At 36.6% G+C, this 25,033-nt stretch overlaps 1 protein-coding gene across 1 annotated transcript in view; it reads left to right on the top strand.

Moving 5' to 3' along the window:
* Nucleotides 1–25,033, top strand: part of utrn (utrophin) — a 346,120-nt gene that overhangs the window by 292,888 nt on the left and 28,199 nt on the right. Inside the window, 5 exon segments of the mRNA XM_056448819.1 lie at nt 2,576–2,668; nt 2,671–2,695; nt 10,150–10,188; nt 10,443–10,508; nt 15,744–15,809. Coding sequence (XP_056304794.1) covers nt 2,576–2,668; nt 2,671–2,695; nt 10,150–10,188; nt 10,443–10,508; nt 15,744–15,809 — 289 coding nt within the window.

Raw genomic sequence — 25,033 nt, 5'->3', positions numbered from 1 at the left:
AGTCTATTATTCACATTAGCGGGTTTTTCCATTCATCTTCCTTTGAGAAATATGTGTGCGTGTATGTTTAATGTGTAAAATAATTTGTTTCATTAACACAATTGATGCTGCTGAATGTGTCCATTTAAAGTTTGCGCTTTCGAGATCGAGATATGTTCAGGGGTTAAGAAACTAAATTTTAGGCCAGCGGCATGGTGGCTCAGTGGTTAGCACTGTCGCCTCAAAGCAAGAAGGTCACTGGTTCAAGTCCAGGCTGGGCCAGTTGTCATTTCTGTGGAGTTTGCATGTTCTCCCCGTGTTGGCGAGGGTCTCCTCTGGGTGCTCCGGTTTCCCCCACAGTCCAAACACACTGGTCTTCACTGAAAGTATGTCTAACCAGGAATGTTGTAAGTCCATCACTTTGAAAACTCTCTCCTGGAAGCCTGTTATTTCCAGGAGTGTGTGTACTTGTGTAGTTCTGCCGTCACCTCTGCGGTTAATTTTATGCCGATCTAAATATAAAGGAGTGTGAAGTTGTGTTTTCAGGTCAGCGATATGGAGAGAACCTCCAGCCTCAATTCCCATTTGTTAGCAGAAGCAATGATGCAAGTGTGTGTCACCTAATTAGAGCTTATATGAGCTGCATCTTCTGGATGTTTTCCAGGGCTTTGCTGTGTGCTTGCTAGGGTGTTTGGGATGGTTTCGAAGTAAATTCAAGTCTGCCGCTGTGTCCCATTGCATGCTTATGCACTGTTCTATGCTATACCTGCCAACATTTGTATTTAAAATTCCAGGGTCTTTAATTTTTAATATAATACAATGATGTAATGTAATGTAATATAAATAATATAATATAATATAATATAATATAATATAATATAATATAATATAAATAATAATATAATATAATAATAATATAATTAAATATAATATAATATAATATAATATATATAATATTATAATATATATAAAAATAATATAATATATAATATATACAATATAATACAATATAATATAATATAATATAAAAGAATAGAATAGAATAGAATAGAATAATATATAATAATATAATATAATATAATATAATATAACATAATATAATATAATATAATGTAAAATAATATAATATAATATATAAAATATAAATAATATAATATAATATAATAATAATATAATAATAATATAATAATATATAATATAATATATATACTGTAATATAATAATATAATATAATATAGTATAATATAATAATAAATAATATAATAATATATTATATAATATACTGTAATATAATATAATAATAAAATATAATATAATATAATAAAAATATAATATATATAATAAAATATAATATAATATAATATAATATAATAATAATATAATAATAATATAATATAATAATAATATAATATAATAAATATATAATATAATATAATAATATATAATAATAGTATAATAATATAATATAATATAACATAATATAATATAATAAATATAATATATAATATAATATATATATAATAATATAATATAATAATATAAATAATATAATATAATATAACATAATATAATATAATATGATATAATATAATTAATATAATAAATATAATATAATATAATATAATATAATATAATATAATAATAATATAAATAAATATAATATAATAATATAATAATAGTATAATATAATATAATATAATATAATATAAATAATATAGTTAATATAATATATAATAATTATAATAATTAATATAATAATATAATATAATATAATATAATATACTGTAATAATATAATATAATATCGTATATAATATAATATAATATAATATAACATAATATAATATAATATAATATAATATAATATAATATAATAATATAATAATAATAATATAATATAATATAATATAATAATAATTAATATAATATAATATATAATAATATAATATATATAATAATAGATAATATAATATAATATAATATAATATAATAATATATAATAATATATATAAATATAATATAAAATATAATAATAATAGTATAGTATATATATATAAATAATAATATAATAATAGTATAATATAATATAATATAATATAATATAAAATATTATAATATAATAATATATAATAATAATAAATAAAATAATATAATATAATACAAATAATATTATATAATAATATATATATATATATATAGGTAGGTACCTTTGGCATGCACTTTAAATTTACAAGGAATTCCTATAAAATATTAATCATCAATAAATAAATCAAAGTAAAAAAGGCAAATACAGCCTCCAACCATAGTAGGAAGTAGAGGGTGCTGTATAAAAGTAACAGGCAGATTTTGTTGGCTTTTACTTTGTGACCGCACTAGACAAGAGCGTTTAGATTATTAATTCTTACTGTAATTAACTTTTTAACAGCTCTTTTAATGAGAAGCTCCAGAGTGAACATAACGCCCTAAAATAACCCCTACACAAGTAAACTACTGGCATCTCTCAGCCTTTACTGTAGCTGTGCTTTGAACAGTAGTTCCTAAAGTAAATCCTCATCCATCACTCTGCTCTTCTCTGTTTTTCAGAACACCTCAGGAAGAAGACATGCGGATTTCACAAAGTCTTAAAAAACAGTTCCGCTCGAAAAAGTATTTCGCCAAGCACCCTCGCCTGGGGTACCTTCCCGTCCAGACGGTCTCGAAGGAGACCACATGGAAACGTAAGCGTCTCGACTTCTAGCAACTAGCTTCTTGTGTGTACAGTATAATATCTGTTTGTTTCAGCTGTCTCCTAGGCTCTCTTTTCTCCTCCTGCCGCCTGCGTCATATCTTTCTCCAGCCCAGAGCGCTCCACGTAATGAGATATTCACATTGTCAGGTATTGAGAAGTGTGAAGAGTGGCCCCCCACTTCTATTCACAGCAGAACTTATACATACAGCTGAAGTCAGAATTATTCCTGTGAATTTCTAAATCAAATATTTCCCAAATGATGTTGAACAGATTCAGGAATTTCTCACAGTATTTCCCTCTAATATTTGTTCTTCTGGAGAAAGTCTTATTTGTTTATTTCAGCTAGAATAAAAGCAGTTTTTAATTGTTTTAAAGCCATTTTAAGGTCAATATTATTAGCTCCTTCAGCAATATTAGTGTTGGATTGTCTCCAGAATTAAACCCCTGTTATACAATGACTTGGCCTAATTACCCCAACTTTACCCTAATTACCCTAGTGAAGCCTTTAAATGTCACTTTAAGCTGAATACTAGTGTCTTGAAGAATATCTAGTCATCTAGAAATGAGTTATTAAAACTATTATGTTTAGAAATGTGTGACCATACATCTTCTGTCTGTAAATATGAAATTGGGGAGTGAGTAATAATTCAGACTTCAACTGTATATCTATATATATATATATATATATATATATATTATCTATATATTTCTCATTTCTGCCAGCTGTATGAATGGCTTGTGATATCGACCGTATGTGAAATACGTTCTATTCCAGGTCAAAATGCGGACAAAAACACCTGATATATATCTCAGCTCCCCCCATACATGTCACTGTCTGGTGCTTAAAAGATATGAATATGAATAGATATGCCAAGGTTAGCGTATTATGCGTACAAAAACAGGGACGCTGAGGCATGTTTTAATGCATTTGTGTTTTACAGGGGAGCAAAAATCACTTTTTATAAAGGGTTTAAGCACCCTTGAATAGTTTTTGAGTATAACCAGCTTATAATGGTAAAATGTATAATTCAATTTTTTTATAATCACACCTCGATGACATTTCCTGTTTTTGTATGTGTCTCTCTGAGGTGTAGCACTCTCAAATAACTATATATATATAATATATATATATATTACAAGCTCTTTCATCTTAAGGATAGGACATAGTTTTAAACCCCGGTTTGTTCTAGTATTGGCTCAAAATAAATTTCAGGTCATTTTTGACCCCAAAAAATTAGTGGACTGCAGTTTTTAAAGCGTCATACACTACCTGACAAAAGTCCTGGTCGCCTATCCAAGTTTTAGGAACAACAAATAATAACTTCTAGTTGATGATTGGTATCAAGAAGTGGCTTATATGAAAGGCAAAGGCCTCTAGATGACGCTTAATTTACCAAAATTAAGTATGATCATGCCTTGATTATGAATGATTTGATTAGGACAGTAAGGTCTGACTCTGCTTAGACTAAAGTCTGCTCACTGAACCTTCAATAATGTCCAGTATAGAATATGTGCTCATGCTGCAGTGGAAACAGAATGAATATTAATAATCTCCACATTATATAGGATGGAGGTATAAAACTGGGCTGGCTGCAGTGGAAATTGCAATTTTATATGCATGCAATCCTGCGCAGACATGCTGTCGCTATCATACTGTTTATATATATATATATATATATATATATATATATAGTTTTTGATTGGGGAAAAATGTTGTAACGGTCAATATGGCGAATGAAGCCCCGCCTTCTAGTACAGGAGCCAATCAGAGATCGCTGTACACTCAGGGACTCAGTCCCAGGCGGTGTGTTTTCTGCAGAGTTTTGTGATTCATTACGTTTTGAAATTGTGTGAAATGTTAATTGGTGATTCCTAATATGAGATTTAATTGTAAGCTTGGCAAGCAGTTTTGTAGATTTGATGATTCCCCATTCAGAATGCCTGAGAGGCGTTTCAAAGATGGCCCGCCGAGTGAAATGACTTCCATAAAGGACTTAGATTGACCCTTAGGTTCTTGTTCTTGCAACCCAAGTTTAACAAAGGGTACACTGTAAAAATGGCCTTGATTTCAATGGTAAAAAACTGTAAATGTACTACAGTAAAAACTGTAACCTGGTTAACGGTATGTTTCCTTAATAAATACGGCGAATAACCGTAAATTGACTTTCCCAGAATGCCCTGCACGGCACATCACTTTTTATGCTTTTCATTGACATCACTGTGGATCTTTTTAGCTGTTTCCCCCCATCAGTGATGTACATTAGAGATTTATTTTACATCTAATGTTGATTAAACACTGTTTATTTCATGACTTTTAATTACATGCGTGTTACAGCTACTGGTAGTTTAGTAGTAGTTTCTCTGCTTGAGAAGTTGTTTTGTGATGAGCATTGGGTCATTATATACTACTCATCACCACCTGCATATGGCTGTGTCTGATGCGTCTATCTGTAAACAAAGATGTGATGTTGTATTCAAAATACAGACATATTACCTCTATAAATGAATGAAATACGGTAGTTTACCATAAACATTAGAAATTTATTTTTTGCTTTGTACTGTACATTTTAACGGTAAATTACTGGCAACCACAGCTGCAGTTTTTACTGTAAATTTTACAGGTTTATTTTTTACAGTGTACCCTTAACCTCTCAAAGTAAGAGATTTTCTTAGCTTAAGACTTTGCAAACCGGGCCCCAGGTCCCCCAAACAAGTGTCTAGGTGTGAAAGCACCCTAAATGTCTCTCCTGGCAGATCAGTGTTTTTGGAGCAGAGCCCAATGTGGCCAATTCATGAAACTGGAGAGTTCTGCCCTCTTCCTTATCTCCACACTGCCGTTGATTAAGGCACTTCAGCTTTTCCAGTGGGAGCGTTTCATGAATTTATGTCAGAAAGAGGCTCCGCTAAATGACGAGGAGCAGCAGATGACCCATTTCTGCATGATTATAAATCCCCCCGAGTGGAGCCCAAATGACTGCCTGCACCGCACAGGCTCGCTGTCGCTCCACGTTAGCATGACATTGAGCCCCTGTGTGATATCAGACCGTTTTATGTAACGTTTGATTTTCAGACGTGCTGCGGTGTGCACTAAACTCCATAGCCACGTGTCAGATTAAACGAAGAGTGATGACCGTGTTTTTTCCCTCATTTTCTGAAACACCGCGGGATATTGACCGACTTTTATTAGCGTACTCTTGTGTTTGTTGACTCTGTCAGCACTAATTTACAGAATCCCCCATTACTTTGAGTCCAGCGCTCTGCACACAGTGAAGTCCAGCATAGATAACAGCAGAATTTTGTCTTATGACCAATAGTTTGGACAGACCCGGCAGGTTTATCTGCAACATGTTATTAACATAATGCAAACATTTTCAGAGTAATGTGTCATTCCATTAACATTTTCTATGTAAATATACACAATGTATACGCCTCGGAATGAACCACCAACTATTCCAGCATATGTTTTACGCAGCGGATGCCCTTCCAGCCACAACCCAGTACTGGAAACACCCATACACCCTCAATTCACACACATTCATACACTACAGGCAATTTTGTTTACCCAATTCCCCCTATAGCACATGTGTTTGGACTGTTGGGGGGTACCTGGAGCACCCGGAGGAAACCCACGCCAACACGGGAAGAAACATGCAAACTCCACACAGAAATGACTGACCCAGCTGGGATTTCGAATCAGCGACCTTCTTTCTGTGAGGCAACAGTGCTAACCACTGAGCCACTGTGGCACCCTGTAAGATTTTCATTGCTTTGATAATAGGAAGATCCTATTATGATACCTGTCAACATTGGGATGTGAAAATAAGGGATACGCCCACCATAATAAGTGATTGCCCCGACCCCCTACCCCTCCTAACAATCCCCAATATACTAAATATGCTCATTTGGAGGTGTTTTCATTGTAAATAAACAGTTACATTGTCAGTAATATGTTTGATTACATTAAATAACAGAGATGTCACTTTAAACTGGCACACATCTAACATTATAATAAAAGCCTTCGATTGCGTTCCTAACTTTGGGACAAACTTAGTTGTGTTTGAAAAATAAAAACCCACCAAGATCGACATCTTTAGATGTTATTACTATTAATGATGTGGATATGTCTGGTTAAACACGCACCTAAACCCGAGCTTTCACTTCACTTCAAATTGTACAGAATGCGTTTGGGAAACAGCGTCTGTTTATCACTATGGAGCGCGTCAGCTGACAGTCATGAGTTTGAGGATTGCATATGAAGGGGAGACGGCACCTGTAGTGAAAAGGAGAGAGAATTTTCACACCTAAACAAAGCGGAAGCACGAAACAGACTCATCTTTAAGAGCGAGAGGCGGCCCCTGGTGGTTCGGAGGTATGGGTTGCGTATAGGGAGGCTCAGCTCTTTAATGTTCATTCGGCACCCTTCAGAGAAAGACTGAAAAATACGGGAAAATACCTTTACGGGATGATAGCGGGATAAAATACAGGAAAATCCCAGGAAAACGGGAGAGGGTTGACAGGTATGCTGTGTTAAAGCTGAATAATTCATCAGCCAGTAAATGATCATTATCGTATCTAACATTACATGTGACATTTCATGTTGACTTCCAATTTTCACACCCAATAATTGAACTCTTTTCCTGCGTGTGCTTATTTACACACATAAAAACACGCACATACAGACACAGAAGACTAAACAAAAAGAGTTTGTCATTGTGCATGAGGGTCTCATCCTAGACCTCTTGTCTCCACATCATCCCTTGACCCTGTGAAAACACCTCAGAATAGTTTGAAGGGTGACCCCCGATCTAACCTTGAGTTTCTCTCGTCCCGTAATTATCGTCTCATCTGCTGGACGGCCTCTTTTAAAGGAGAAAGATGACACTTTTCATCATTTTAAGAGATGCTGAAGTTCACTGGGGTTCTGCAGTAGATTAGACTCGTCCCCTCGCCAGTCAGAGCGCGGCGTTTGATCTTTTGTGCCTTCGCTATGTGCGATTAAACAGCAAGTTTTGACTTGAAAAGACACTCGATTGGAACGAAATATAGGAAAGATTAAAGATTGGTTTGAAATCTGATCCGCCTCTGAAGTCAAATACTGCTGTGTGTATGTGTGTGTGTGCGTGTGTTTGTATTCATGCAATGGAAATGCAATTGACACGCTTATAAGCTGATTTATTAAATTGTTTAAATGAGGATAAAAATCACCCAAAATTAAAATTCATCATTTACTCTCCCACATTTGATCTAAATGCATCTTGCTTTTTTTTTGTAGTGTCAGTGTTGCTGTTTCATACAATATTTGGGGAATATTCTGGGAAATCCAATATATATATATATATACAGTCAGGTCCATAAATATTGGGACATCGGCACAATTCTAACTTTTTTGGCTCTATACACTTAAAATAAAGGCCAGATTAGAGATCTAAAATAGCCTTCACAGATCTGGAACAACATTAAATGAACAGATGAGATGGAAATCAACCTGTACCAGAGTGATGGGAAGAGAAGGATATGGAGAAGGAAAGGAACTGCTCATGATCGTAAGCAGTGAAGCATGTTGGTGGTAGTGTCATGGCTTGGGCATGTATGGCTGCCAATGGAACTGGTTCTCTTGTATTTATTGATGATGTGATGCTGACAAAAGCAGCAGGATGAATCCTGAAGTGTTTCGGGCTATATTATCTGCTCATATTAAACCAAATGCTTCAGAACTCGTTGGACGGTGCTTCACAGTGCAGATGGAGAATGACACAAAGCATACTGCAAAAGAACCAAAGAGTTTTTGAAGGGAAAGAAGTGGGAATGTTATGCTATGGCCAAGTCAATCACCTGATCTGAATCCGATTGAGCATGTATTTCACTTGCTGAAGACAAAACTGAAGGGAAAATGCTCCAAGAACAAGCAGGAACTGTAAATAGTCGTCATAGAGGCCTGGGAGAGCATCACCAGGGATGAAACCTAGCATCTGGTGATGTTTATGTGTTCCAGACTTTCAGGCTCGAGGTCTGCATTCCCGCGGGAGCCACCGAACCGACCAGATTTCTTGCGGCGTGGGAATACATTTCCGAATAAATCGCAGGAAGTGGTCGGTAACTGGTGTAATTTTGGATGGGAGTGGGCGGTCTAACAATATCACTCCCGAAATCCCGAGTGAGCAAGCACGCGTATGTATGTGTGTGAATGAGACAGCGTGATGCTGTGTTTAGCTTGTTTGTTGCTATGTGTGTGTGTGTGCGAATGAGAAAGAGAGCTTTGTGCTGTCTGTGTGTGTGTGTATTTATGTGAATGAGAGAGAGTGTGTGTCACTTGCTTGGTGCTTATGTGTGTGTGTGTTTATACAGACAGCTTGTGATAGGGAACGGGCGCGGTGGGAAGAAAACGGGGCGGGGCGAGCAGCGGGACAACAAATGCTGAATATAAGCGGGAGCGGTCGGGTTCGGGCTCAAACCTGGCGAGAGCGGGCGGGAGCGGGATTCAAAATTTAGTCCCGCGCAGATCTCTACTTCAGGCTGTAATTGACTGCAAAGAATTTGCAACCAAGTATTAAAAGTTTGATTCATTAATTTATTATTAGTATTCCGTCCCATTTCTTTTGGTCCCTTAACAAGTGAGAGGCACATATGCAAACTGTTGTAATTCCTACACCGTTCACCTGATTTGGATGTAAATACCCTCAAATTAAAGCTGACAGTGTGCAGTTAAAGCACATCTTGTTTCATTTCAAATCCATTGTGTTGGTCTATAGAGCCAAAATGTTATAAATGTGTCGATGTCCCAATATCTAGGACCTGACTGTATGCATATCAATGAACAGACTGCTGTAATGTCATTTCTAACAAAATTGTGGTGCACATTGTGTGTATTGCTGTTTGACCTCTGTCCCTAAATACCCCCCCCCCCCCCAATATGTAAATGTATAGTTTTACAGATGTATGTGCTGCCCCCTACAGTACAGGCGGAGTAGCGCATATCTCTGTTGTTTGACCTCTGTCCTTAAAATACTCTATTCCTCCACCCACCTGTTATTTTCAAGTTCTGGTTATCATTGGCTGCGTCTGAAATTGCATACTTCTATGCGTACACTAAAAACAGAAATGTCTGAATTCATCGTATTTTCGAAAAACAGCATGCAAGACGTACCTGGTTAAGCTACTATTTCCGGGCAAGATTATGAAGTGCGCATCTGATAAAGGTCGTGTAGTAAATTAAAATCCAAATGTAGTAAGCGATTTTGGACACAGCTAATGGTCAGTATTTTGTAAATGCAAATCAATAATTTCTCTGACATTAGTGCTGCCCCCTACTGCACTGGAGGAGTATTGTACATATATCTTTTGTGTGGTTCTGACCTCTACATTGTTTGACCTCTGACCCTAAAATACTCTATCCCTCCCCCCCCTCTCTCTCCCTGGTTGTTGTTTTTGTTTCTCCTCCTGCAGTCCGGTCACTCTCATCAGCATGTGTCCGGAGCACTATGAGTGAGTACTACAGTCAGCCATCAGTGGTCTCGTCTTCTTCTTTTGCACCGCATGCTGCTCTCATCAATGCATGCTCCCAACGGCACGCCCACCCCCCGACCCCACTTCTGTTCATGTTTTATTTCATTTCTAACCTTTTTCCTCAGCTGGTCCGTCTCAATAACTCACAGCCTTCACTGTAGATCACCAGACTCATGTGTGGAATCTGTTGGGGGTTTTTGGTGCTTTTACTCACGGTTGTGTTGTGTTTGTAGGCTCTGTCCATCACCGCAGCTCCCTCATGATGACACACACTCTCGGATAGGGGAATACGCCAACAGGTAAATCACACTTTCAGTATTACAGCACACACACACTACACTTTGACAATATTTACAGACTGTTATGTATTTACAGACTAGTGCTATTAATCATTTAATGCATTATTGATCAGTTGAGCGATATTTCAAGTGTGTCTGTATTTGTTGACAAATGGGTTGCACTTTTAATTTAGCATCTATACTAAGTAGTCAGAATTTAGTTGATGATGATTCATAACACTTTATTAAAGCCTTTCTTGTCTTTTAAATGCTTAATAAATGGTAAAATGCTTCTGGAAGGAGTGCTGAATGTAATAAACAACAATAGACTCAAAATTGACTGCACCAATAATAAATAATAGTGATCTAAGTTAGTTTTACCAATTACACAGCCCTGCATCTTGAGCACAAATACTGAAGATTTGCTGAATCTCCTTGTTTTTGAAATAATAATTCAACATAAACTTGCTAAGATTTTCCATATACATATACTTGATTAGGTACAGCTGTTCAACTGCTGGTTAATGCAAATTTCTAGGCAGCAACTCAATGCATTTAGTCATGTAGACATGGTCAAGACGATCAAAGTGAGCATCAGAATGGGGAAGAAAGGGGATTTAAGTGACTTTGAATGTGGCATGGTTGTTGGTGCCAGACGGGCTGCTCTGAGTATTTCAGAAACTGCAGATCTACTGGGATTTTTACGCACAACCATCTCTAGGGTTTACAGAGAATGATCCGACAAAGAGGAAATATCCAGTGAGCAGCAGTTCTGTGAGCGCAAATGCCTTGTTGATGTCAGAGGAGAATGGCCAGACTGGCAACAGTAACTCAAATAAGCACTGGTTACAACTGAGGTCTGCAGAAGAGCATTTCTGAACACACAACAGTGGCCAGTGAGTGTATAATTAGTGACTTAATGCCAGTCTTTGGCTGTTCATTAGTACTGATAAAGCACATATTGTGCATGATTTTATTCTACATCCCTAATCCCACCCTACACCTAAACCCAACCACTACCTTAATAACAAGCTATGAAATAGGAGTTTATCGAGCTAAAAGTCATAGTTACTGATTTATTAATACCAATAATTATACCTTTTAATAAACTTGAGTTATCGGTTTAAAAAACTATTAATCACTGCCAAAATAAAAGTTTATATTTGCAAAATATATTTGTCCGTACGGTGTATATTTTTGTGTATGTACAAATTGTATCTAAATATAAATATATTTCTTTTGTATATATTTTAATTTTGTTTACAGTATGTGTGTGTATTAATCAAGCGGCAACCTCCCGCTCTCCCTCGGGAGGCCAATACGGAAGTAACTGAAACTGCAATTCATCAAAATTCCGCTAGTCCTGGCTCCATAATAGAGCAAACTGCAGTTGAGCCCACTGTTAGAATGGCCAACTTTACAGCAGAAAAAAAGGTGTTTACAGCCTGGTACAAAGAACGATTTTGGTTCATATAGCTATTATTACCCTTCATGACAACTGTGAGGGGGGTGAATTTTTTATAACTCATCCATTTTCTTTATATTAGGTTATATTAAGTTTGCATAATTAAGGGCGTGGCCACTTGAGTGACAGCTAGGTCTCGCTGGTCGCCGTCACTTCACCTCAGCTGAATCGGGCAGATTAGCCACTGATCTCGGCATATTCATCGTATTTTTGTTGTTTTATGTGGCTTTACACAGTCAGCTGCCTTTTGGACTTATTTCTTACAATTATCAGATGATATGGGATGCTGTGTCCACTTAATTGTGCTCACAATCCATTCATGTGGCCTCCGTTTCCCATGTGAGTAAAGTTATACACTTACATACCATCTCTATAAATGTATTTGTTTTATTTAAGATCATTTATCATTAATATTTTTCTTTAGACCCGTAAAGCACTCCAGAATGTGTCAGATTGATTAGCTGTAGGCTCTAGATCAGTCATCTGAAGCGTTATCATACAGTATTATGCTGGAGTTCATCAGTAGTCTTGGATTTACTAACACACACTATATCTGAAGTGTTTGAAAGTAATTCGCGTTTTCCTTTTGTTGAAAAACACCATAAGAGCTATGTTTAGTGGCTCAATGTATTACAGCAGTGTTTTTAAAAGTCTAAACACTTTATTGATGTAGTGTACAGTCAAGCACATGTGGTCAGAACACAAACGAGTCGCAGGTAATAAAGTATTAAGCGTTTCTCCCAAAGTAAAGTCTGTCTGCCAGGTCTAAGCAAAGTGCCAGCAGGTGTCTGTAGCTCCGCCCACTCTCCGCCTCTTTGCCCTTGTTTGGTATCCCGCCGTGGGTGCGATGACGCGCGAACAAAATGGCGACGGTTGGCCGCGCCTACTTGTAGCTTCTTTTGCGCTCTTTAGAAACCTATGGGTGACGTCACGGGTACTACGTCCATATATTTTACAGTCTATGGTATTAATAGATATATACATAAATAAACAGTACACATGGATATATTATGAAAATTCAAACTTTTTTCTTGGATGCGTGTTTCATCACGATTAATCATTTGACAGCACTAGAACTAACTAATTTGTATTTGAGTATGACTGAAGTACGAGTAACACTGATGATCATTTCTGAATTCATATTTATAGCTTATCAGCAATGACACAAACTTCCCTCAAGAGCTTCAGAAATGCAGAACGCAACACTGAAAAAAAATAAATATGAAAGCGATGACAGACGAGAGGTATAAATGCACACATGCCCCATCAGACCTCTGGCTCTCTGCCAAAACCAATTTAATCTGCTGCCGTATCGAGTATATTAGGCGCGTATCAATTCGATTTACACCTGCTCAAAGAGAGAGAGAGAGAGAGAGAGAGAGAGAGAGAGAGAGAGAGAGAAACAACTACCCATACACAAATGCAGCGGCTGCCTCCAGCTCTGACCTTCTACCCATAAAGACTCGAAAATGGATTTTCACCGTCAGCGAGATTCTCTCAATGTCACTATCACACACACACTATCACACACACACACACACACACACACACGCTGGCAGTTATTATGGGATTGTGAATATAGACTACGACACAAACCTCTATCCTATTATAGGAACTCTGTGAGACGGCATTCTATCGGGATGAGTCTTCAGTCCTAGGTGTTTCATTTGGCTTAAGGTTAGGACTAGGGTTAGGTTTAACTACACTTTATGTTAAGTAAAGTGTTATGTGTGTGTGTGCGCGTGCGTGCGTGTGTGTGTGTGAGTAAACCTCTTACATTCACTTTATCTTTGATTTTATTTAGTATCGAGGATTAATTGGTGGTACAGTTTGACCACTTTTTCATTAGGGTTAAGGTTAGGGCTTTGGTTGGGTCCAATAGCACTTTATATTAAGTAGCGATTCTCAGCTGTCTTTGTGTGAGTAAAGCTCTTACATTCACATTATCTTTAATTGTATTCGGTATTGAGGCTAAATTGATGGCATCCAAAACAGTTTGACTACTTTTTCATTAGGGTTAAGGTTAGGGCTACGGTTAGGTCCAATAACACTTTATGTTACTGTAAGTAACAATTCTCAGGTGTGTTTGTGTGCGTAAAGCTCTTACATTCGCATTATCTATAACTGTATTCAGTATTGAGGATAAATTGGTTGCATCCAATACAGTTTGTCTACTTTTTCATTAGGGTTAAGGTTAGGGCTTTGGTTAGGTCCAATAGCACTTTATATTAAGTAGCAATTCTCAAGTGTGTTTGTGTGAGTAAAGCTCTTACATTCGCATTATCTATAACTGTATTCAGTATTGAGCATAAATTGGTTGCATCCAAAACAGTTTGACTGCTTTTTCATTTGGGTTAAGGTTAGGGCTACGGTTATGGCCAATAATACTTTATGTAACTGTAATCTCAGGTGTGTTTCTGTGAGTAAAGTTCTTACAATCACTTTATCTATGATTTTATTCAGTATTGAGGCTTAATTGATGGCCTCCAATACAGTTTGACCACTTTTTCATTAGGGTTAAGGTTAGGGCTTTGGTTAGGTCCAATAGCACTGTTACTGTAAGTAACAATTCTCAGGTGTGTTTGTGTGAGTAAAGCTCTTACATTCACATTATCTTTAATTGTATTCGGTATTGAGGATAAATTGATGGCATCCAAAACAGTTTGACTACTTTTTCATTAGGGTTAAGGTTAGGGCTACGGTTAGGTCCAATAGCACTTTATGTTACTGTAAGTAACAATTCTTAGGTGTGTTTGTGTGAGTAAAGCTCTTACATTCACATTATCTATAACTGTATTCAGTATTGAGTATAAATTGGTTGCATCCAAAACAGTTTGACCACTTTTTCATTAGGGTTAAGGTTAGGGCTACGGTTAGGTCCAATAGCACTTTATGTTACTGTAAGTAACAATTCTTAGGTGTGTTTGTGTGAGTAAAGCTCTTACATTCACATTATCTATAATTGTATTCAGTATTGAGTATAAATTGGTTGCATCCAAAACAGTTTGACCACTTTTTCATTAGGGTTAAGGTTAGGGCTACGGTTAGGTCGAATAGCACTTTATTTTAAGTAACAGTTCTCAGGTGTGTTTGTGCGAGTAAAGCTCTTACATTCGCATTATCTATAACTGTATTCAGTATTGAGTATAAATTGGTTGCATCCAAAACAGTTTGACCACTTTTTCATTAGGGTTAAGGTTAGGGCTACGGTTAGGTCCAATAACACTCTATGTTAAGTAACACCTCTCTATTAACTAGTGGCTTATTACCTGCCTATGATTAAGATAATGGCTGTTTATTAGTACTTATAATGTATAAAGGAATTTATTCTATATTACTAATCCTACCAATACCTAAACCCAACTACTCACTTAATAACTATTAAAAAGCAGCAAATTAGGGGTTATTGAGGCATAATAAGTCATGTTAATAGTGAGAATTGTATCTTAAAGGTCTCATAACATTAAAATTAAATCTCACTGTCAGAGCTATGATGAAACAAAACACTACTGGCTGTTTTTAAAAAGGGGAGGAGCTACACTATGCACCGCCCTCTCCCTGTTTCAGTTGAGATTATGTCAAACATCGATTAAAAAAATGCCCATTTCAAAGCACTTCACAGGAATTTTAAAATGAAGTGTGAGCTTATATTCTCATTTCTCTCACATGAATGGGGGTGTTTAGTCACGGTGGAGCTTTGGAGAAACATAAATCCATATTTTGTATCCTTTTAATAACATTGTAATACTGTCATTCTGATCCCCCATTGGTGTTGATTTTTGTGTGTTCAGGCTGGCACAGATGGAGCGGTCCAATGGCTCTCTGCCCACCGACAGCAGCTCGGCCACTGGAAGCATGTGAGTATCCTGTAACTATACTGTGCGCTATAGTGGAATTGATTAACTAAATTGAACGTAGTGTGTGTGAATGAGTGTGAATGGGTGTTTCCCAGTACTGGATTGCGGCTGGAAGGGCATCCGCTGCGTAAAACATATGCTGGATTAGTTGGCGGTTCATTCCGCTGTGGTGACCCCTGATAAATAAAGGGACTAAGCCTGAGGAGAATGATTTACAATTATTTCTTAAGGGGTTTTCACCTTTAATGTACAGGACAATGGAAGTTCAGACAGGAAATTATTGGGAGCAGAGAGGGGGAAAGGGTTGGCAAAGGACCTCGAGCCAGGAATCGAACTCGGGTCGCCGTGAGCACCATGCTGCTATATGTCGGCGCACTTAACCACTAGGCTATTGGCACCGACTGAATGAATGATTTAGATTTCTAGACCGTTAATCAAAATACTGATTTGGACCTCTGAATTGAGACTCTGAGAAGCTTTGATTTAAAGGGTTAGTTCACTCAAAAATTTAAAGTCTGTTATTAGATCCTGCATAAACAGCAATGATCCAGAAATGTTCAGAACATGAAACCCAAAAACATTGTCAACAGTCCACAAGTCTTCAGTGGATCAACTGGAATCAAACGAAGCTCCAAGAACACTTTTGCGCACCAAACATACTGTAAATACGCCTCTGTTTGCCTATATTTTCTCTCCTGTGTCAGGTTAGAGTGTATATTCACTATGGGGAACATATGGGGACATATTGAGTCATGCTAAAACAACGAATATTAACGTACATATTACACAAGGACAACACATATGAAGTTTTAAAGCGGACCTATTGTGCAAAAATCACTTTTATAAGGGATTTAAACACAGGTGTGTGTCAGCAGTGTGTGAATATAACCAGCTACTAGTGGTAAAAAGTTATTAATTCAATTAGTTATAATCAGACTTGATTAAAACAGTCTGCAGAAACACTCTGATTGACATTCTCCCTTTATACGTGTCATCAATGGGGGAAAGCCCCGCCCACTAGTGACCGTCTCTGCCTCATTAGCATATGACATCAGCCTTGTTTTGAATCTGCCACTATGCTGACACACAGGCCTCTGTAGCTCCGCCCTCTTCTGAAAAAGAGCACAATCTCATTTGCATTTAAAGGGACAGTCGCCGAACATAAATATCAAGAAGCCTAAAAGTTTCAGAGAGTTGTAAGACATCATTAGTGTGGTATTTTGAGCTGAAACACACACACACACTTAAGAGACTTCAGGGGCTCATGTTAAATATGGCATAATAGGTCATCTTTAAAATAAAAGGTTTAATATTCGGATTTAAAAAGCTGCTTCTGGTACATACCAGCTATCAGCGTTTCATATGTGGTTGCTAAGGTGTTCTGAGTGGTTGCTAGGGCGGTGTGATCATTTAGCAGAGCAGTACATCAGGTTAGATGCGTGGATTGGGTGATCATCCTCACAGTCTCTCTGCAGTAATCACCCATATAAATGCAGACATGTTTCTTATTTGCTTTAGCGACGCTGGAGTCTGAATCTGATCCGTCAAGTCTCGTTGCTGACACAGGGAGAAAATCAAATGGAGAGACTGAGAGGTATGGAGGGGAGAGGGTGAAATAGGATGAGTTTGAAACTGGATCCTATTCAAAGTGAAGTGAGAAAGGAGTGTTGAAGTGAGGGAGAAACAGAGGAGGAGGAGGTGTTTACCGGGTATCTATAGCACAAGAAATGATTTTCCACATGAGATGAGTCACCAGACACTGTTCAATTTGTACACATCAATAGCATTTTCATAAGAAATGGTGATTATCAAAAATGTTTTACCACAAAAAAACAAAACAAAACTATATGTATGATTTTAGATTGAACAACAGCCCCCCCACCATCCCCCAGTGTTTATTACCGGCAAAAATATTATGATTTTAGAATTAAACTTAGAATTTTACTTTTAAATTACATTTAAGAATTAAACTTTTCCCCCATTTTTATTATGATAATAATATATTTACAGTATATGATTTTAGAATGAGCCCTTTTCCCTGTTTTTATTCAGGAAATATATTATCATTTTAAAACAAGCTTTTACTTCCATTTTTATTATTGCAAAAACAAAAACAAATAAATAAAAACAAAACATTTTAGAATGAAACTTTTACCCAGTTTTTATTATGATAAAAAAAAGAAAATATTGTGATTTTAGAATGAGATTTTTTATTTCTGCAAAAATAAAACAAAAAAAGCTTTAAGGAGGAGCTTTTTCCCCAGTGTTTAATACTGGCGAAAAAAATTATAATTCTAGAATATGATTTTTTCCTCCCATTTTTATTACTGTAAAGAATCGATATTAGGAGTTTTAGAACGAGTTTTCAACCATTTTTATTATTGCAAAAACTTTAATAAAACTAAATAAAAACTATTTTGAAATGAAACTTTTTCCTTTTTTTTATGATATACAGTATATGATTGTACTATGAGCTTTACCTGTAGTTTTTCATACTGGCAAATTTTTTATTATTATTTATATATATAAATTTAATTATTAATAATTTTAGAAAAAAAATTATAGCAGTATATATATACAGTATATATACAGTATATATATATATATACAGTTAATATTATATGGTTTTAGAATGCACTTTTTCACACCAGTTTTTATTACAAAAAATATATATAAATATATAAATATAATGATTTTAGAATGAGACATTTTTTTAACCAATTTTTCTAATGATAAAGAAAATATTATGATTTATGAATGAGACCCCCCCCCATCTTTTATTCTTTACTGTAAAGAATATATTTTATAACTTTAGAATGAGCCCCCCCCCCCCCCCATCCCTGTTTTTATTACTGCAAAAAATAAAAGAATAAAAGAAAATTGTAGAAAAATTAGATTTTTTTTCTGCCGTTTTTTTTCCTGTAAACAATATATAATATGACCTTAGAATGAGCTTTTTTTAATTTGTTATGACTGTCTGTTTATCCAAAAAAGAAAAGATTTTAGGATGAAACGTTTTCCTAGTTATTATTAAGATACAAAATAAAATATAATCATTTTAGAATGAGCTTTTCCCCGTTTTTATTACTGCTAAAAAAGATTTAATTATGAAACTTTTCCCCCGTTTTTATTATGATTATGATTAACTGTTATGATTTTTGAATGAATGTTTTCCCCAATTTGTATTACTGCTAAACATATATATATATAGATTTTAGAATGAGCTTTCCCCCAATTTAATCTCGACATGTTTTTCTTGGTTGCGTTTTTGATTTGTGATTCTTTGTCAAAAGCTCACACACAAAGCTTGTTTTTCCATCATCTGGGTCTTTTTAGCCTGGTAACAGTGAGGGACACACTCTCTGACGTTTGCTGTTTCAGTGTGAAGAAGGAAATGAAAGGAATGAAGAGAATTAACTGGACAGAGGGCAGCAGAATCAGACCCGCTGCTGATCTTTATCAAAGAAATCAACTTCCTCTAGCGCTCTCTCTCACACACACACACACACACACACCTGAACTCTTTAGAAGAATGTTGTAAAGAACTTATTATTAGCGACAGAAGCGTAAAGTCCACTTAGAATCAAAATGGAGAATGTTTACTTTGCTAGTTTGCAGTGTTATTCCTAAGGTGAATAATAAATCTGTGCAATTTAATCTTTTGGAAAAAATAAACAGCTTATTTTGGTAATCTTCAGTGAAAGTCTGACCGTTTGCTTCTGCGTTTGAAGCGTCAGTCCTTCTATTGACGTCAGCCTGAGGGTTTTTCCATAGCAACTGCATATTAATACTCTCTCTTACCATTAGTTTGCTAGAACAGTGTTTCCCAACCCTGTTCCTGAAGGCACACCAACAGTACGCATTTACAACCTCTTCCTAATCAAACACACCTGAATCAACTCATCAGAAGATTAGAAGAGACTCCAACACCTGAAGATAATGGGTCAGATAAGGGAGACACCCAAAATATGTACTGTTGGTGTGCCTCCAGGAACAGGGTTGGGAAACACTGTGCTAGAATATTCCATTTCAATTGTAAGAACATTAACATACTGAAATAAACTCTCAGCAACTGAACCCTAGTAGAGGATGAGGCTGGGTCAGTTGGCATTTCAGTGTGGAGCTTGCATGTTCTCCCCGTGTTGGTGTGGGTTTCCTCCGGGTGCTCCGGTTTCCCCCACAGCCCAAACACATGCGCTATAGGTCGATTGGATGAAGTAAATTGCCTTTTTTGTATGAGTGTGTGTGTTTGTGTGTGAATGTGAGTGTATGGGTGTTTCCCAGTACTGGGTTGCAGCTGAAAGGGCATCCGCAGTGTTAAACATATGCTGGTATAGTTGGCAGTTCATTCTGCCGTGGTGACCTCTGATCAATAAGAAGCAAAGCTGAAGGAAAATGAATGAATGATTATTTTATTAATGTTAAAAAGAGTGTCCTTACTATGATAGGAAAACAAACGTTTGAACTCAAAGTGTGTGCGTGTGTGTGTGTGTTTACTGGTGTTTACAAGGACAGTTTTTTGTATAATGCCATGGGTATGACCTAGTTGTATTGAGGTGGTTCATGGGGATGTACGATTGTACTCTTATATATATAATATAACTGCAGGTTAACTATGTTTATATATAACATTAACTGTTATTAGCTAACTAGTTTACTTTGTTATTAGTTGATTAATTGTTATTACTAGCTACTAGTTAATTAGATAAAGTTATGGTAACTAATAACCTTAAAGGTGCTGTATATGTTTACATAACGTGTTTGCAGATATTCAGAAACATGCTCAGTGAACATTCTTGATTATCTGAAAATCAATGCTGAAGTCAGATATTCTGCTGTGAATGTGCGTTACGTGCTGGAACGGGTCTTTGTTTTGGTCATTTAACCCGCCCAATGTCAGTTTAGCCAATTATATTTCAGCACCCCGGGTTGCCAGATGGAAAACAGCGTATTTCCTTCATTCAGTCAGGAAGACTTTCAAAGTGTGCATCCATGACTGAAATGAGACCTCCGGTGGACAGTAGCAGACTCTGAAATGGGATGCAGATTCAGAGTTCCACATGAGGTGGTTATTAATTAGCAAATAATATAAATATTACGAGCGTAAACATCAGGTGAGCAGGTTACATTGTAATCGCGTGTCCTAACGACACGCTACATGACGAAATACACAGTGATGAGCAGTTTGGCTGTTTGCACCAGACGAAACACGACAGAAATGGAAATACAGCCATTCAGAAGCACAGAATAGTGCACTCACTGCACTCCAGCGCAATGGTAAGGTTTATAATCTAATTAATACATATTAAACCAGCCTGATCTCACGAGGAAATGTAAGTATTGTACGTTTTGTCAGTTTAGTGGCTAATTCAGTCGTACAAAAATGTACGATTTTAAAAAGGAGGCGTGGCACCTAACCCCACCCCTAACCCCAACCGTCATTGGGTGAAGACCAAATCGTACTAAATTGTACGAATTAGATCGTACGAATTAATACAAATTAGCCACTAAATCAAAAAGTTACGATTTGCCGTGAGATTGCCTTGTATTAAACCTCCTGAGTCACAGCTCTGAAGTCCAATTTAAGCAGTTTATTTTATTTTCCAGATCTGAGCTGAACTATCTGCTGCTGCTTTCAGTAGTATGGCAGTAAATGTCATGTAAGATGGCATTCAGACTCGCATTATTAGCATTTAATAATGGTTTCTTTTAATTTCAGGTATTTGTTATGACATAATCCTTTTAATATAGGAAATATTCCTTCTATCGCATGTCGTTTGATTTTAGTTAGAACACTTTACATCAGCCTTAAATCAGCCTTTAGGCTTGAGAGTCACGCTCAGTCCTGTTGATGTTGTCAATCTGGCAACCTGTGCTTGCATGTGTTTGAACCAGGCGTGCAATACCTAGTTCAACCTCTGGGTGTCAAACTTTCCGAATTTGATTGTAATGCAATAATGTGCACCTTTTGAGCTGCTTTGCGACAATAATAATTGTGAAAAGCTCTATACACATAAACTTGAATTGATTCAAACTTGAATGTCCTTGAAATGTAAAATGCCACAGGTTTGGGTTGGCTAAGGACAAATAATTAGAGTTTTTATGCCTATTTAGAGTCCTCATAAACAACCAATACTAATGTGTGTGTGTGTAGTTGTGCACTGTTACATCAGCAGTGACGTTAATGAAGATTGTCAGATGCTGGTCAGGATGGAAACAATTAAAAACAAGCATTTGCGACTTAACAGCAAGTAAATAGCGACTTTCTGTTTTCGCTGACGGTCTGTAAAGTGGTGTGAACGTAATCTCATTAACAGCCCTCATAAATCTAATTACTTCTGCTGTCTCTTTTCTCTTCTGCCGTCTCTCCTTCTGTGTCTCTCTTCGGCTCGCTCTAAGTAGACGGAACTAATTTCATTCCTCCTGGAGTCCCGCTTACACCTTGTTTATCTCTGCGCCGAATGCATTAGCACACTCTTCAGCGGCGTATATGTTTGCTGGTGTGTGTGTGTGAGATGTCAGGAAGGGATTGAGTTTGTTTTTATTGCGATGTTTGTGATGGATTGGTGTGTAATGGCATTATCTGTTGGGTTTAATTGGGTGCAGGAGGGAAGATTTCCCACTTGAAAATGCTGTTAAAACCCACTTGCCTTGTTTTATTTTGGGGGTCTGATTTTTATTCTACGACCGATTGAAGGAGGTCATCGTGGTACGAGAGAGGAAATGAGATTTGTGCTGGATTCAGACCATCCAAATTTGTCCAGAACAAGAGGTTGCACTGCCAAACAGGCTTTTCTTACTCAGAGTTTTGTCTTGTTTCTAATCTAAATATCAACTCGTAATATCATAATTCGTAAATCAAGAATCATTTTCTAGACTCTAGCTCACCTGATTCAGATATGTCAATACCTGATGATATTATATTCCATTAAAACAACACTCTTCCAGCAGTCCTTACTTCCTACGCGTATCCAATACCTCAGTTTGTCACAGGGGCATGAATGAAATGTTCCAGAATGAAAGTGAAAGTGCCGAACTGCAGTTAAAGTCCAAAAATTCTAGATGAAACACCCCAAATTAAATGAAACTCTGCAGGAAACGTGGATAGCCTGGTGGCACGACATTCAAAAAGCACTTCATGTATTCATGCAAACACCTTAATTATTGTCTTATTCAGATTAAGGCGAATATTCAATTCAATTCACCTTTATTTGTATAGCGCTTATACAATGTAGATTGTGAATATTAAGATTACTGATGTCCATGTGAATGTAGTCAGTAGTGTCTTTAAAGTAAGGTCACTTGAAAGATCCATCCTGCTGATTTGATTTAGAAAGGCACTTTTTAGCACGGCTCACCGGTTTTACTTTCATTCACCGTCATTTATTTGAAAAAGCCACCATTTTATCTGTATTTTATTCGAACACGTTTATTTCACAGATGTCTGATAGTTAGCCATGGGGCTAACGTTAATCAGATTCACTCTAGTGAATGCTTAAAAATCATCATTATTATTTACTCAAGGGCAAGCCTCAGGTTTTCGCCCATGTTCTAGACAAGTACAAATCATTGTTTTGTTTTCAGAATTAATGAGTCAAAATTAAATGTTTTTCCTTAAAACAAGCAAAATAATCTGCCAGTGGGGTAGACAAAACAAATTTATCACAAAGCGAAAGCAAGATTATTTTGCTTATTCATTTGCAGATTATTTAGCTTGTTTTAAGGAGAAACTCACTTCATTTTGACTCATTATTTCTAAAAAAAACAGACAATATTTTTTGCTTGTCTATAAAATGCTTCTTGATTTAAGAATTTTGAGATATTTGGACTAGAAACAAGGCAAAAAGTCCAAGTAAGAAAAGCTACTAATGGACATAAAAAGGGGGCCAAGAAAATATCCCCCAAACAATTACACCACCACCACCAGCCTGAACCGCTGATACAAGGCAGGATGAATCCATGCTTTCATGTTGTTGATGCCAAATTCGAAATGGAGACTCATCAGACCAGGCAACGTTTCTCCAATCTTCTATTGTCCAGTTTTGGTGAGCCTGTGTGAATTGTAGCCTCAGTTTCCTGTTCTTAGCTGACAGGAGTGGCACCCGGTGTGGTCTTCTGCTACTGTAGCCCATCCGCCTCAAGGTTGGACGTGTTGTGTGTTCAGAGATGCTCTTCTGCAGACCTCGGTTGTAACGAGTGCTTATTTGAGTTACTGTTGCCTTTCTATCAGCTGGAACCAGTCTGGCCATTCTCCTCTGACCTCTGGCATCAACAAGGCATTTGTGCCCACAGAACTGCCGCTCACTGGATATTTCCTCTTTGTTGGACCATTCTCTGTAAACCCTAGAGATGGTTGTGCGTGAAAATCCCAGTAGATCAGCAGTTTCTGAAATACTCAGACCAGCCCGTCTGGCAGCAACAACCATGCCACGTTCAAAGTCACTTAAATCCCCTTTCTTCCCCATTCTGATGCTCAGTTTGAACTGCAGCAGATCGTCTTGACCATGTCTACAGGCCTAAATGCATTGAGCTGCTGAAAGTTAGACAGGTGTACCTACTAAAAAATAGTTTCAGCATCGATATCACAGTGTGTACGTTCGCAGTTGTTGTATACGCAATGTTGAGTTGGGATTATAGTTGATCAGCAATGAAGACCGTACTGTGTTATTTTCCATTTTCCATTACATTTGCTTATTTGAATATCTGACAACTGTTAAAGCACCACTTTTTTCCACTTAATACTGAAATTATATTCAAATCGCAATATATATCACAGAAAAATAACACATCGCAATGTCAGATCTGTCCAGCTAATGCATGCCATCTTCCCAGTTCGGATAAATGGATGAGATTATTTGGGAGGCGTCTCATGCCCAGTTCAGACCTGCATTTCCCATATGGGTGTCCCAGCTAGGCATAGGAAAATAACCGGTAAAATTTCGTTCCTATCGTAAATGTAAGATTTTTTAATGTGTTTTTGTTTACAAATGTATATCTTATGTAGTTTTTAGTTTAACAGGATCTCCAGCAGAAAAAGACCCTCCGCATTGAAAGCTACTGCCCACAGTTCAGGAAACATCTGAAGAACAAATCACTTATACACCGACATCATGAAGAGTGCAATGGCTTACTTTAAATCCCAAGAAAAGAAAGATATTCAAAGACGCCTTATCAAGTTGTACAGAAATCTGTGTTTTTGAATCTAATGAAGACAGCAGAAGGCA

Source organism: Danio aesculapii, chromosome 23 (assembly GCF_903798145.1).
Source record: "Danio aesculapii chromosome 23, fDanAes4.1, whole genome shotgun sequence".
Classification (NCBI taxonomy): domain Eukaryota; kingdom Metazoa; phylum Chordata; class Actinopteri; order Cypriniformes; family Danionidae; genus Danio; species Danio aesculapii.
This window is presented reverse-complemented; position numbering and strand designations above follow the sequence as displayed.